Source organism: Cloeon dipterum, chromosome 1 (assembly GCF_949628265.1).
Source record: "Cloeon dipterum chromosome 1, ieCloDipt1.1, whole genome shotgun sequence".
NCBI lineage: Eukaryota > Metazoa > Arthropoda > Insecta > Ephemeroptera > Baetidae > Cloeon > Cloeon dipterum.
Genome location: NC_088786.1, coordinates 30654435 through 30670063, shown reverse-complemented (window position 1 = coordinate 30670063; position 15629 = coordinate 30654435). Strand labels below are relative to the sequence as shown.

General features: G+C 38.4%; 5 protein-coding genes across 6 annotated transcripts; 2 read left to right on the top strand and 3 right to left on the bottom strand.

Annotated features, from left to right (window-relative positions):
- Positions 1–3601: 3601 nt before the first annotated feature.
- LOC135943768 (uncharacterized) lies at positions 3602–4713 on the top strand. Its single transcript, XM_065490434.1, has 3 exons — positions 3602–3852; positions 3998–4171; positions 4229–4713. Exons 1-3 carry the CDS (start codon positions 3768–3770, stop codon positions 4387–4389), a joined length of 420 nt encoding a protein of 139 aa, XP_065346506.1. The 5' UTR covers positions 3602–3767; the 3' UTR covers positions 4390–4713.
- A 392-nt stretch (positions 4714–5105) lies between these two features.
- Rpi (Ribose-5-phosphate isomerase) lies at positions 5106–6479 on the top strand. Its single transcript, XM_065490413.1, has 7 exons — positions 5106–5431; positions 5491–5551; positions 5611–5726; positions 5785–5918; positions 5973–6114; positions 6168–6273; positions 6326–6479. Exons 1-7 carry the CDS (start codon positions 5195–5197, stop codon positions 6406–6408), a joined length of 879 nt encoding a protein of 292 aa, XP_065346485.1. The 5' UTR covers positions 5106–5194; the 3' UTR covers positions 6409–6479.
- On the bottom strand, positions 6470–7606 carry LOC135943757 (PRADC1-like protein). The gene is made up of 5 exons (XM_065490424.1): positions 7465–7606; positions 7205–7341; positions 7023–7138; positions 6795–6962; positions 6470–6735 (listed from the first exon to the last, which is right to left on the bottom strand). Exons 1-5 carry the CDS (start codon positions 7529–7531, stop codon positions 6615–6617), a joined length of 609 nt encoding a protein of 202 aa, XP_065346496.1. The 5' UTR covers positions 7532–7606; the 3' UTR covers positions 6470–6614.
- A 146-nt stretch (positions 7607–7752) lies between these two features.
- Positions 7753–10584, bottom strand: LOC135943728 (NHL repeat-containing protein 2). 2 transcript variants are annotated; one of them, XM_065490402.1, is made up of 9 exons: positions 10180–10582; positions 9954–10110; positions 9484–9884; positions 9172–9383; positions 8889–9117; positions 8646–8834; positions 8478–8591; positions 8243–8420; positions 7753–8188 (listed from the first exon to the last, which is right to left on the bottom strand). In XM_065490402.1, exons 1-9 carry the CDS (start codon positions 10495–10497, stop codon positions 7935–7937), a joined length of 2052 nt encoding a protein of 683 aa, XP_065346474.1. In that variant the 5' UTR covers positions 10498–10582; the 3' UTR covers positions 7753–7934. The 2 variants fall into 2 exon arrangements, with proteins under 2 accessions (XP_065346474.1, XP_065346465.1); XM_065490393.1 differs by having other exon boundaries at positions 8889–9383; positions 10180–10584.
- Positions 10585–10805: 221 nt separating this feature from the next.
- On the bottom strand, positions 10806–15123 carry Rab8 (RAS oncogene family member Rab8). Its single transcript, XM_065480557.1, has 5 exons — positions 14947–15123; positions 14332–14392; positions 14064–14268; positions 13871–14011; positions 10806–12225 (listed from the first exon to the last, which is right to left on the bottom strand). The coding sequence occupies exons 1-5, from the start codon at positions 15068–15070 to the stop codon at positions 12127–12129; spliced, it is 630 nt and encodes a 209-aa protein (XP_065336629.1). The 5' UTR covers positions 15071–15123; the 3' UTR covers positions 10806–12126.
- Between the last annotated feature and the right edge of the window lie 506 nt (positions 15124–15629).

The following is a 15629-nucleotide window of genomic DNA, read 5'->3' as shown; positions in this document are numbered from 1 at the left end:
GGTGGAAATTAAAACCTTGCGGGATCTTCAACAATTCTTCTCTTTATGAGACAGTCACTTGGCCACTAAGTCTAACAGAATACAAGGACCTTTAAACAGAATTTTTAATCTACAATTCAAGAGATTTGAGTTGAAGAACAATTTAAAATTAGAAAAGAATTTACCCGAATGAGCCGGGTCCTTCTCAATTAAACGCTCGGAACAATTAAGATGCGACTTGTTGGCTTGAGTGTCCGACGAAAACTAATTTAAATTCTAAATCTCTCTCTGTTGCATTAACGAATTTCTAACAAATATCGACTAACAATCATTAATAACAATACCCTAGACCAAAAATGAAAAAGGAGTGGGAGCTAGGCTCTGCAACCACTACAGGTATTTAATTTTTTGAAACAATTTCAATCGGTTAAATCCTTCTTTGTTTACACTCCTTTTCAGTCGGGGTTTGTATATAACACCCTGGAACGATCTGCCACCGATTTTGAAAGACTGCGATGCATCAAAATTCCCCTCCCTTTCCGAGCAGTTCTTTTGTGGTGCAATGTTTAAAGTGTTTGTGTCAGTTAATGAATTAAATTATTAATTTCAATTTATTATCTTACTGTGGCACACGACAAAGTCACCATAACATTTTGTTTCATTTATTCATACAGTTTCTTGCCTTTATTCGTGTAAAATCTTCAATTTCTAGTGGCTGGAAGTTTTTAAATGATGAACAATAAACAAATCAATTTTGAAGCGATTTTTCTCTCAATGAAACACTCAAATTTGTGTTTCATTTTAAGAAGTTACTGGAAAAAGGAAAATGTGTATTAAGTATTGCCAAAAAAATATAATTCTAATTATTAACTCTATATTATACTTTCTGGAAATCCCCCATAAGATTAATTCCACCTTAAATAAAACAGCAGACCCTTAGAAGTCGTGCATTCTGAGTGAGCTCCGCACTGTAAAAACGAGAGAAGCGCATAAGCCGTCGCCGTCGCCACCCCTTCAACACGGGAAATTTTCTGATGGTCAGGGTTCCACTCGACTCGTCGAGAATGCGGAGCTTTTTGTCATAAACTTACGTCTTCTCGGCAGAACAGAAAGAAGGGAGCGAAAGGGGCAGCGTCCTGTGCAGAATGCAAATCACAAAGACGCGCGCTTGCACCGCTGGTGCGCGTCTGATAAATTTAGAAGCGTCGCCCGCGACCGAGTCTCGGTCTTTATTTCGGGCCAGAGGTGACAAAGCAAAGAGCTGCTTTTGTGCCCTCTCGCCTCGGAATAAGGCACAAAAATAATCAGAGAAGCGTCAAAGAGCGGAGCTGAAGCGATGGATTAAAAATGGACTGGACTGATTGCGCCCCTTTTACCATTAAGGCCATTCAAGCTGACGCGGATGGAACTGAATCACTTATCCCACTGGCGCGGTCCTTTGTTTCCTATCTCGCCTTTATGGCTGCTGTGAGTCAATAACAGTGTGGTGAAACAAATTAGAGGGGGCGTATCAATGGAATTTATAATGTTGGACAGTTTTTTTTTTACTGGATTGCTTTGTATAGTTGGGAAGAGAGTAATTAACGTAAAAACACAAGCATTATATTCCCTGGCTCGAAGCTTGATTTGTATTTTGTCTGCGCTTTATAATGTTAATATTCTCACATCCATGGTAGCTGTACAATATTCTTTATTAGCATACATCGACATCATCAAAAATTCATTTCATGTAAATTTATCTCTTCTTGCATTTATTCAAAAATTCAATTTAGTTGTTTACTGAAGAGTGCGATAGCAACAGAAAGCAGCTGCTCGATTAAGTCACTTCCCTGCTGTCAAAAATCGCACACACACCTGCGGTGTGAATTGTTTATTCTAAATTATTACGCCCTGCATGTGTGTGGGACTTATCTTCTTGACGCGTGCCTGTCTCTTTTTTATTTCTGCTGATTTATTTTCTACAATTTACCAAAATCAGGCATGTTAGGCTTTTGATAGGATTGTTTTTCTGATAAAGAGAGGTGAATTTCTACTTTTGATTTTTCCCCCAAATGTTGCGGTCAAGAGCATATTTCACTTCCTGGCATGTGGTATTTTGGTCGGACAAATTGAAAGTCTGTTCTGCCGAATCTGCCACGGAAGCAAACGCGTTGCAATTAATGAGCGTGTGAGCGTTAAACTTTATCGCCTGACCCAGCCTGACCAAATTGGTTTTTCGCTTTTATGGCCATTTCAAGATCGCGGAAGCGGCTATCGCGCTGGGCAGGTCTAGCCTAACAACAATATTTTGCGCGTGAACTGCAAATTATACAACAAAATCCAGTCGGTGAACCGCTGTGAATCCCTCTCAGTTCTTTTGCGCATTCGAGATTCTCAAGGTTTCCTCAGGTGCCATTGGCCGAAGCCGCGAACAAGTGCGTCGCCGAGAGGGAGTGGCGGCGGCGAAAAAGCAGCCACCGACGGCTTCTCTTCAAATATATGCGCGTACTTTGTTCGTAAAAATGCTGCAAATTAACCTTGGAAAGAATTGCTTGGCGCCTCACGCGTCCGTTTTGCATATCCTTCAGCAAGTTCACAATCGCCTGAATTTTGAACATTGTTTTTTTGCAACGCAGACTATTCTAGTTCCATGAGTTCAGAAATTAAATGATTTAAAAATGTATAACGTGATATATGTATCAGTGTGCTATTTGCAATCTCCAGCTAACCCGATTTAGTTGCCAAGAAAAGGGCGTAGAGGCTGCCAAAGCGATGCTTTATTTTTTGTCAGAAGGTACTTAAAAGTTGTATAGAAAAATGGAGACACGTCGTAATATAAATGTTACTGCGGAACGGGGTGGTCGTAGGAAGAAAGAGAGAGATCCATTATGACGTTGAATAAAATGCGAGTTTAAGAAAGGATTTTAATTCGAAAGTATCGTTTTGTTTAGACTCACCAAATAATTTAACTCTTTAATTAAAAATTGCAAAAGAACAGTTAATATAGGGGTTCTGAGTCATGCTTTTGATTAGAATCTCGATTTCATTTCATTCTTACTGTCATTAATTTATTAGAAAACTTATTTGGCCCCTGGAAATATTGTTGCTTCAGCACTTGCTAATTAATTGACAAACTTGTCGAATAATCTTGGCGCTGCAAAAAGCCATAAACATGTTTTTGTTATCATCCGCCTCTACGCCTTCGAAAACAGCTTTAGTAACTTCATCTTCACTCTTCATTAAGATGAAAGTGACGAAACATTGAGCAAAATAAAAACGGCTCCTATTTATAGTTTTTCATTTTCCCTGTCTAAGCGCTATGAACAATCAAACACGCTATGAAATTGCTGCTAATTGATCTGACTGTAAAAACTGCCATGATTTGATCGAGATTTAAATCGGGAGAAGCACGACACGTGATAAATTAATTAGATTCGATCGTCGGCTCACAAATAATATGGAAGACCGATTGTATAATATTGCGTCGTAGATTTTGCCTGGTCATATCCGGGGTCACGGTCGCTTCAATTAAACGGCGCTGAGTTTTTTGAAAATTCTGGTGCCGCCCGGATAGTTAGTACCTCGTCCGGATGAGGACTCTCGTCCGCAGACCAGCTTTCCAGATGGCGCCTGTTGCGAATGCGAAGATGAATTTTGTTTTTATTCGCGGCTGTCTGCATAGCCGAGAAAGGTGTGAATTTTTCGCAGAGGCGTGAAAACAACTGGGCGGAGGGTGTCGAATTCTCGAGCAAGAAATGCATTTTTGCGTCAAGTGATCAGCGAGGAGTGCTCTCTGCGAGGCAAATTTGATGAAAATGGCAGCGGAACACCAAAACGGCGACAGCCACAGTGAGCTGGACCTTGCGAATGATTTGACCTACGAATTGGCAAGAGGTAAACATACATGATAATTGAATATTTCAAAATACATTGTATTTGAAGTTCAAAAACAATTTTGTAATTATTGCGTAGCTCTTCTATGCACGCCTAAGCGCATAGAGGAATTTGTAAAAAAAATATAATTTTTTTCTCGTTTCAGAAATCATGCAAGCTTTAATTGATGCCCTAAGTGAACCGGAGAATGTGAAAATGTTGAAAGAAATAAGAGATGATTGTAAGAACGACGCTCTTAGAGTTATGGTTTACGTCTACCCTCAAGTAGTGTCCATAAAAATCAAAGCGATTGAGAAATATGGAGTGCATGGAGCGCAAGGTGGGAGACTTTTTATTTAAAGCATTTCAAATAATCTTAATCCTAATTCTACTCTAGGTTTGATTAGATTTATTACGCACATCAAAGAAATGATGAAATTGGACCCAGAGCTTTTGCAACTGTACAGGCAGCTCCAGGCGAAGTCGTTCTTATTTGATTCGAGTCAGCTCTCATCCGGTCCCACTAATTCCCAAGGACCCTCCATGAGCCAAGTTTAAAAGAATTTAAACATTTAACCTTTTGCTGTAAAATACCATGTAAAATCTGCATTTTGTACTGAATGTATGAACCTATACTTTTATACTAAAAAGAAAGGCACCCGCGCCTCGCATTGTGGTGGAGAATCTTGTCAGTTTGTCATTATTATTTTGTTTGACATTCTTTATAAAAACATGTGAATTTGTGATGTTCTACTTTTCCGCTTATTTATGTTGAGCATTTTAAATCATTAATATCTAACTGCCATTTTTTTGTAAAATGCTTTCATAATAAAATTTCCTTGCAAATTGTTCCTCAAAAGAACAGAAAATCTGATAAAGATATATTTTCTAAGATTATTATTTTTTACCACTTTCAATTATATTTAATTGGAGGTGGAATTGAATTTATCAAACTAAGGAATTATTTATTTAAGAACGTGACTTCACGCCCCTGCAGATTTTCGAACATAGGCAATTCGCTTGACAGATGTATCAGGCGGGTTGCTTTAGTCCTTTTCCTTAGATATTAATCACATCATTATCACAAAATTAGTATTTTTTTGCAAGCATAAATTACTCAATATACGATGAAAAGGGTTTAAATTGAAATAAATATAAAAATTATTGCTTTCCCCTGCGCCGTTCAGCCCGCTTTTTAGTGCGCAGGTAGTTCACCGCCGAGAGTTGGGGGCAGCATCAGCTTGGCCGACAGCGACCACCCGCACCCGCTCGGTGCTCGCAATAGTTCCACTGTTATTTACCCAAGTAAGTGCCAAGACCTTGCACAGTTGCCACCAGTTCCTCTACGTGTTATTGTTGTTGTATGGCGGCGAGAACGCTGACAAAAGCAATAAGTTGTTTTGTCAAGAATCCACGCTTACATCGTTGCGGAAACCTGAGTATACTTCCCGTGACACCAAGCGAAGCTGTCAGCTTTCCGTTCGCACATTCCACGCTTGGAAAGAGTCAGTACTTTTCCACAAAAGGCATGTCCATTATGGGGAATTTGGTGAAGGAGAAACTCTCTGCCTCTCGCCAGGTTGTTACCGAGTTTGTTGAGGTACATATTTTAATTGAGTTTAAATAAGTTTCATTATTCAATTTTGTTTGAAAATATAGGACAATATGGTTATCGGAGTTGGGAGTGGATCCACAATAGATTTGGCTGTCCGCTTTCTAAGTTAGTGAGCCGGCTTTGAATTTCCATAATGAATATATAATTGACATTTAATCTCCCAGCTTCAAAGATCCGCGACGGAAATCTGCACGTGGTGTGTATTCCGACCTCATTCCAAGCTCGGCAGTTGATCCTGGAAAATAATCTGATCCTCGGTGATCTCAACTCTCATCCTATAGTATGATTCAGCACAATTATCTTGCTATATATCTCTTTTATTTTAAAAACATTTCTAGCTTGATTTGGCCCTTGATGGTGCTGACGAATGCGACGAAAACCTGACCCTGATCAAAGGTGGAGGAGGATGCCTTACTCAAGAAAAAATCGTTGCTTCATGCGCCAAGAGGTTGATCATCATTGCCGATTACACGTGAATTTCCAAGACATAGATTAGAATCGCACTTTTAATTTCATTCAACTTTAGAAAGATGAGTACAAAGCTTGGTGAAAAGTGGAAGAATGGAATTCCTATTGAAGTCCTTCCGTGTGCCTTCACTCCCGTGGCAAAGAAGATTGAAGAAAACTTTGGAGGGGTTGCTAAACTTCGAATGGCAGAAAAGAAAGCCGTGAGTTTAATAATATTTTTTACAAACGAAAATTGTAAAGATAATCAATAAAGGGGCCCGTGGTGACTGACAATGGCAATTTTATCCTCGACTGGAAATTCCCGACAGATGTGACCTTTGATTGGAAAAGCACCAACACAACTATTACAATGATTCCTGGTATTTGTTTGGTATTTTCTGATGATGGTTGTTAAAATCTGATCTTTTGCAGGAGTTGTGGAGACTGGTCTGTTTGTTGGTATGGCGGAAAAGGTCTACTTTGGAATGGCAGATGGATCAGTTTTGTCAAAGTAATTTTTATTAAGACTGCATATATATATTATAGTGTATGTGCCATAAATAATACACTACGGGCTAAAAAATGATATTTAAAGCGTTTCTTTTTACTTAGAGATAATATCAGGAAATTGCACATCAACATTAACCATCAGAATTAAAAAATTAATAGCTGTCGATCCATGCTTCATCATGCTTGCACAGTCGTCAAGTTTTGATGAGAGTCACCACAACACCCACGGTGGCTGGTTCATTTTGTTCAAAGGAACGTTAGTCAAATTAGCTGGAATGTTGATCAATGCGTAGTTTCTGCCTAGCTTACGGAGATTCTCTCTGATGTAAAATCTGCAAAATTTTTTGAAGACTGGTTAATTCATCGCTCAACCACACTGCTGTAAATTTACCCATTCTTTCCAAGCAAGAACCCAGCAGGAATGTTAGTTTCTCTGCCTGTGGTGTCGTCTATCATTTCTATGAAAAAGCTTGCCTCCTTAGGATCATTATCACAGATCACAACAGCAATGGCACCAGCTTCTTCTGCCCTCACAGCTTTGCTGACAAATGAACATTCTCTGCATCATTTAAAATCATGAGTTCAAAACTATTCCAGGTAATTACTGCGATCTTTTTACCCTCGCTCCACCAAAGCCACACTTCCTTCCAGCTCAGCTGCATTTTTTGGCCAGCCGCACCCGCAAGGTGGGTCGACTGGGACTAGTCTCACTCTCTGAGCATAAAAGCTACTATTCTGTGAATTTGCAAATTTTAGCTGTCAGGGGAACACGGGATAGAGTGTATTAATTGCAATGCTTACAAAAGTTGGGCCGAAGTCTCTGGCTGGTTTTATTTTATATGTGTACCGTAGCACCTTTGGCTCCAAAATCTCAAAGAAAAGGTCACTGCCGATAAATTCTACCATCCCTCCTCCATCAAACGTATGCAAGTTGTTTGCTGAAAATTAATATTATTAATATTGCTGCTGAATATTTTATATGGTACGTGTGGCTGGCAGATGATACTTTGAGGAAAATCAATATTGATTAAATTAAATCGATAGTGAGAAAGGATAATTACCTCCAGCATAGGTGATTGAAATACATTGGCACGCTAAAACCAATGTGAAGGTGATTTGCTTGATCATAATTTAATAAAGAAGAAACATTGAACTTTTAAGTATAGAGACAACACAGCCTGGGAAACGTAAACGTATCAACTGCGCGCGCGTTGTCGTGTTCAAATCTCATTGGCGGCAAAGGTTGGCCAGCCAAGGCCAAAAGGTAACCTGCCTGGCCAGAATTCTCCTTGCTCTTTGGTTTCTCATTCAACTGCGTATTTTTCAGTTAAAAAATAACAGAATTGTAATATGAAACCAAATTGATAGCAACTTCAAGCCGCAATCTAGTTTATTAATATAAATTATTATTTAGTAAAATATATTTTAGCACTGAATTTGGTTAGTATTATTTAAATCATATAGTCATTGAGGTATTAGTTTCGTCTCTCAAACAGGAGAGTGACACATCGTCATATTAAATCATACAATATTACAACTCGAAAACAGTTTCGATGGTATTTTCGTTTGAGGATTGTGGGGCGTCTGATTGCCTGACAATGTTCAAAACAGCTTTAAGAGTTTCCATTTTGCAGACTCCATCGCCACAAGTGACAACCTTCAAAACTGTCACAACCTGAGCATTTTGGTGAGAAGACGGTACCTCAAGGCTCACTGTCCCATAAAGTTCATTCTTCTGCTCCCTTATAAACAACTCTCCTTTTTTAGCATCAACTTTGAAGTCATCTGAAAAGGTCATTCTGTATTAATTTGCAATTTTTTTCGGTTTTCTTTCTTTACCAGGAAGAGAAATCATATATGAATGAGGAGCATCAGCGGCCGCTTTCAAGGCACCATCAAATTTGACCAAAATTTGATATTTCAGTCTCAGTTCATTGCTTGAAATCACCACAGACGATTCAGTCGATTTTAAAAATTTGGTCACCGAATCAGCCTCTGTTGAAAACCTAACTGGAAACTGCAGATTCATCATTAAAAAACGGAACAGATATTTATACAAATTAACAAATTATACCTCTTTGAGATTCCAGTTGTTAACATCAGCAACCTTGATCACATGGTTGTTGGTATCGGCAATGAAAATCCTGCCACTTGCGTCATCAGAGAAAATACCACCGGGCTCCTTGAGCTGAAAATTGAAGAATAAATTGAAATTAGAATAAATAAAATTGGGTTTGCTTACAGTTAAAGCATCACTTTTCAAGATGATTGTCTCACACGTGTTTTTCTCCAAGTCGATTTTCTTAATCTTGTTGTTGAAAGTATCAGCTACAAAAGCCAGGCCAAGTTTTGAACTCCAGCAGACATCAATAGGGTGCTGCAATTTCGCTTCGGTGGACTTTCCATCTTTGTCACCAAATGCAAATAAGTTCTGTGGAAAAATGAAATCAGAATAGCGCAATTTAATTAATAAAAAGAACAATACATTTGGGTTCTTCTCGCCACCCACAACTCCGGACACAGCTCCGTCATCTAGCAAGATTTTCCGAACGCTGGAGCTCTCAGAATCTGCGACCAAAATGCAGTCGGAATTCTTGCCGCTGAGCGCCAAGCCTGATGGCTGCGCAAATGCAGCAATGTGCGGATAGGAATTGTTGCGGTTTTCCTCCCTTCCACTCCCAGCAAGGGCCACGCAGTAACCCTGCTTCAAACTCCTGTGGGCACAGATTTTTTTAATGAATGAAAACAAAAATATGAATGAGACATACTTTTTCCAAAGTTTAGTATCCTCAAGTGCTAGTCCCCAAATTTGATGACTTCCTGCCATTGCAATGAACAAGATCGTCTTTTTTGGGTTAAGTGCCAAGCCCCAAGGAGAGTTCAACTGTTGCTTTGTTGCAGGCACTGAGCCGCCAACTCTGTCATTGCCAATTTCTCCTGTTCCTGCTACTGTGGATACAAGGCACTTTCTGAAGTCGATCTAAAAAAAGTAAAAAAATGCATTTTGCCCCTTTTTGAAAATACATAATTATTGCATTATTTATAATTTTTTATTTATATATATACTTCAAAAATCCTACCATTCGAATGGCGTGATTTTCAGTGTCAGCAACAAAAGCAACATCTGCGTTCAAAAACTGGATTCCTTGGGGGAAAAAGAACTTAGCTTCCTTGAAGGAGCCATCCTTCAGCCCTGAGTCTCCGCAGCCAATTTTGACTTCAACCTGCCCCGTGCTTGAGTTCACCAATAATAGTCTGTGGTGTCCTGAGTCAGCTATCAAAAGCTTTTCCTCAAAAACTGCGACACGTCCAGGGAACAGCAGGCCTGATGATGGTGCAAGGTGAGAGCGGGGTGAAATTTCAGGTACACTTTTCATAGAAATCTTGTCCTTGAAGAAGTCCAAAGTGGCTTCAATAATCAAGTCGAGGATGACTGTGTGGCCTTCTCCCATCAGAATGAAAAGTGGAATGTTGCCAGGACCTGTATGTTTAACAAAAAATATAAAAACCAGTGTGCTTTTTTAATTTCTTAAGAAGTAGTAAAACCAACCAAGTAGAACAATGGAGGGCCAGCAAGAAATTTCCAGTTGATTCCACAAAATCATGCCGTCATTCACAACCGGGTGATGTATTTCATGGCGAAGGACTGCTGCTTCTACATTTTTTGATGATTTCTCAGCATCAAATTTTGCGCTGTGAACACCTATCTGCAATGTAAGAATGCACCAAAGTACTTAGCACTTTATAACATTTTAAAAAGTGCATTATTTGCATACCACTACAAGGCCGTGTTCAACTGTGTATTTTTCCTCCAGCTTCTTGATTTCAGGTAAAACGTGAAGGCAGTTGATGCAGCAATAAGTGAAAAAATCTAAGAGGACAAGCTTGTCCTTTAGGTGTTTTCTCAGGGAAAGCGGCTGTGACACGTTGAACCATTCAAGAGCTTCTCTGAAGTCAGGAGAAGCTACAACATCCTTCGAATTCAAGAGCTGCTTGATGCACTTCTGCACGAGCAAGATTTTTCCCTGGCGCGATTCGATATCCGCCAAGTTTTCAGTTAAGTCAGCACTAAGCTCGTACACAAGATCCATCATGAAGAAACTAAATAATAGGAAGAAACATCCAAAATTGTGTGGTGCTCCGTCGCTCGCTGAGTAGTGAAAGCGGTAAGCGGTTAACGCCGCCGATAAAAGTATTATTTTGGTATCTCTATCAGCTGATCGCGAAAGAAGTGCAAGAGTGGGAGGCAAAAGGTAATCTTAATCTTCACTGCTCACAATCAGTGGCTCTTTCGAAGATTCTTTAAGAATTAAATTAAATTTTGAAACTGATGCTAGATTGCAACTGATAGTCAGAAATAAAATGAAACGCGAATTTAATTTTGTATTGAAAGAAAAACACGTTTTTTTTTTACAGAAAATGGCATTTTTTTATTCACTTCCGTGTATTTGAACAGTTAAAGTAAAGAACATTCCTAACTTTAGCGGTCACAAAAATAACATTTTCCATGATTTCGGTCGAAAAGATGTTTATCAAATTGTATGGTATGCATTTTGTGAATTGATTTCTTAAGTGGACGATTATACTGAACACTGAACATAATTTTAATGAATTTTGCTGCACAGGAGAAACTTGACTGAACATTCACATTCCTCAGCAGTCAGACGAACATAATTTCGGTGCACCAAATTAAGCAACATATAATAATAATACCACACTAATGATTACGATAAATAACGTTGTTTAAATTAGGCTCCTCAGTAGCACACATAATTGCTAACAAAAGGCACATAACTTCCAATCGCCTAAAATTAGATTTTCATAAACCACTGACAAGGCCAGGTAGATTTACGAAATCCATACACAACTTGTACACATAAAATCAGGCAAATAATAATTCATCAGCCTAAGCTTTTCTAGTGAGGGTAGCGCAAGTTTATAATTTAATAAGTGTGTATGATGGAGAAAAGAGCAAGAGCGTGTGCAGTCCTGAAGTTCGATATTTACACAGTACTCATTAAAATTAAAGACTCTACATCGTACCACATTGTAAACAAAGATCACGCCTATCTCTCCAGAATCCTTTTTCTTTATAGGCTTGGATTATGTCATGATGATAAATGAGATAAATTTGATCTTGAGTTGGCAGTTGGAATTTGCAGAAAAGCAGTCCTCTCGCAGCTGCTGCATCAAGTAGTCCTTCAATCTGTTTGGCACGGCGTGGAAGGAGAGACTGATGCTGACGGAGTGCAAGGAGTCCGCTTTTAAAAAGATATGAAATTTCAGGCGCGGTTGACGCGGCTCGGCTGTAATCAAAGTTTAAAGCAGCAGGCAACAACGCCTCCGAGAAGCACACCGAGTGTCAAAGAACAAACATTTTTTGGAAACACCAACATAAATAGTACTAGCATTTTTTCGATTTCAGTTGTGCACACCATTTGAATTATGTGAAACCGGCTGGCACAAAACAAAGCCACTTTGCTTGCACTGCATTTAAATAATTTGAGCTTTTGAAGAAAGAACGACTGCTAGCAGCTTGGAGGTGAAAAGCTAACATTATTTAAAAACAGATCACAATTTCCTTCCTTTTCCCATTCCGTCTGCCAAGAATGCTACGCCGAGCGGGTGTGAATCGGGCGGCAGAAAATGCTTATTTGTCACGGCACTGCCAGTTCTAGAGGAGTTGTGTTGAAAGTGCACAGGTCTTGAGGCGCCAGGCGTTGTCAAAGTATCGAACAGCGTGACAGCCAACTGACTGGTTTCCTCTGCGGTTCTTGCGCTTTCAGCTGGTGGCCGCCGCCTCTGGGTGGGTTGCTCGCCTCCTGCAAATTGTCCCAGTTGTTAATGTTTCGGAAAATTTAGTGAAGTTTGACCAGAGTATTAATCCACATGCTTTATAATTTGGAAATAGGTTTGAGTTGACTTAGGAATTTCAGTCCATTTGTCCAGATGAAGACCAAAGTCAAAGCTTTTAGACCAATTTAGTCGGTTATGAAATAGATGAATCTACAGAGAAGCACTACAATGACTAAAATGAGAATACTAATTTTTACTATTTTAACATTCGAAAATTCAGATAAAAACGCACGCATTTATTGCAATTTGGTTGACTCCAATGAAATTGAGTTTTGTATCCTTTCCAAGGAATACAAAATTATGAAAAATTAGAGAAAATATTTCTCAACTATAGCAGATACAATTCTTATTGTTAAAAATTGATGCCAGCTTTGGGGGAAAATCCAGATTACAAAGCGAATAATGCTGTTAAGCTTGCATTTTGGCGATTTAGTCGTATTTTGATCAAAGGTAACTGATTAACATTGTTTTAAGTTGGTTTAAATCAGAATTTCATGTCGCGAAGATAATTAAATATGCAGAAAGTCGCCGTCTACAGAGCTTTGACTAGAATTCCAAAGTCAATGTATGGGAAACAAGCTAGTACTAACCACCTCATAAAGACAATAGCAATAAAAATTTGTGACATTTCCCATCGTTAACATGATAAAGCAGAAAATAGTTCAAATTTTGAATTCTGATGTGACCCAATCCAAATTTACTTACAAAAGCATACTTTGTAACAAGCTAGGGCGCCAAAAATTTACTGTAGTGGGAGAGGGAGCATTTTAACAAATCTAAAAATATGCAACAGCATGCACCAGGCAACAAAAGCTAATATCCCTGAGCTGATGTCTGAATTCATGCTGTTGTTCAAGAGAAAATTACTAATGTCTTCTCTAACTGTAATCAAAATCAAACCATAAAAGACTGCAACAACACACAAGACCTCACTTGCTACTTTTCATGCCCAAACTATAACACACTATCTTTAATTTAGACCAGGATCTAACTTTCCAGCACCTTTTGATGAAGAAAAAATTTGATGGTTTATTGTGAGTTGAAATTTTTAAGCTTATATTAGTGATTCATGGGAAAAATTGAAAAATAAGATAGTCAACAAAATATTTTGAAAGTTAACGAGTCCAAGAAATTTCTGACAGGAAAACAGTTTAAATTTAGAAGAAGTTACTGAAATTACCTCCTCTCTTAACATTTAAAAAAAGTCCAACTTATAAATAACATTTAAGGTGCTTCGGTGCTTGAAATAGTTATCACCTTAAGGGAAACAAATAATTGTTCAATTCCACTGAATACATCAACTAAAGTCTCTCTAGCTGTTTACAAATAAACTATTGCTATTTTGAAGACAATTTATGAATATAAACAAAAAAACACGCACACAATCAAGGCCCCTAAAAACATCTAGCAGTTTGAATGCTCATGGTTACCTTCTAAATTGGTTGAACCACGAATAGGCAGCGAGAAGGAAAGAGCAAGAAAATTAGTATTAGAGGATTTCATCAACACCATGGTCTGGCTAAATCGATCTATAGCGTTGAATTGCTTGTTGCTTGACTTAATCAAGGGCGCTGGTTTGTTCTAGGAGGGTAATAGAAAATGTATACTGACCAACTTTCGTTCCATTTTTGCTTTGATATCTCTGGCAAGAGTGAAGAACGCTTCTTCGACATTTATTGATGCTTTCGCGCTGGTCTCTAGGAACTTGATCCCATACTCTACAGCCAATTGCTCCCCCCGCTCTTTTGACACCTTGAAGATCGCAAAATTAGGAATTTAACTCAACTTTCAAATGAATTCTAACCTGTCTCTTATCATTCAGCTCACACTTGTTGCCCAGGAGCATCTTTTCGACGTCCTGAGCGGCATTTTCTTCAATATTTCTAATCCAGTTTTTTATGTTTTCAAAACTCTTTTCGTTTGTGATGTCGTAAACTAGCATGATGCCCATGGCTCCACGGTAGTAGGCTGTTGTAATTGTCCTAAACCTCTCCTGCCCAGCAGTGTCCCTAGTGCGACAGCAAAAGCTCATTAAGTAAAATGAGGTTGAATTTGTATTTTTGTAGACCTACCAGATCTGTAGTTTGATTTTCTTTCCATCCAGCTCAATTGTCCTAATTTTGAAGTCGATGCCTGCAAAAGACAAAATAAAATAACCAAGTTGTTCCTTAACTCATTTCTATAGCAACAAGTGAGGCTTTTCAAGAGATTCATTCAATCAAGAATAATGACATCAGATTGTAAAAAGATGCTGGTTGCCACGCCCCCGTAATTAATGAGGAAATTGAATTATGCTCCGATGGGAACCTTGCAGACAAGATTTTAATTATTTAAATTGCGACAGAGCTCCTTGGGAAACAACAAGTAAGCTTGATTTCATTAACTAAGGCATGCGTGAAACTGCACATCCTGCGAATTGGTAGTCTTCTACGAATTTCACTCTCGATTACACACAAAATAAAAGGTCTGGTTGCACGTCACGAGCCCAAACATATGAACTGTTTACTAATGATCATGATAGATCAAGGTTCACTCAGACAATAATGCAATGTAGAAAGGAATTCGCGAGTTATTTTATGAGCACTTTCCAAACGTTTGACAGTTTTGCAAACAGGGGCGAGAACAACAGACGGGAGAGAAGGGTGTGGAAACGCTGGCTCTGCCCAGTTTTATGCATCTAAACCTACCAATTGTGGAGATGAAAGTTGTGTTGAACGCATCTTCTGAAAACCTGAACAGCACGCACGTTTTTCCGACACCAGAGTCGCCAATTAGTAATAATTTGAAAAGATAATCGTATGTTTTTGCCATCTTGGCTCGGTCTAAAAAACGGGTGATGAGAGGATGAGTCGAGTACAATTCAGTGCTACCAACACTACCATCACCAACAGTTAGTTCCAAGTTTGAGTTCTAATGCTTCCACTCTATCGACGAAAACTCCCACTAACTGATTTAAAATTTTAAAGGCATAATTAACACTGTAAAATTGATCGTTCGGATCAAATATGCTTGGAGCTTGAAAATTAATCAATTTGAAAAAATATTTCATTATTAGTTCTTACTAGATTGTTTTCAAATGTTTATGATTAAAAATTATATAATATAAAGAAGAAAAACGAGAGAGCGCATTTAATTGTTTGAAATTGAAGCAATTTCGTTTTTGTAAGGCATTATTTGATATAAAAAAACTTGGAAAAATTAGATTTACATATCTATAGGTTGGCAATCTTTGCAATGTTCAACAGGAACGTAAGATCAAAATACATAGTTATTTGTTCTGTGAGTAGTGAGAACACAAAATATTTTGATCATTATTCGAAAAAATTAAAAGAAGCAAGGTTGACCGAGTTAAATTAAATTTTTTTGAATT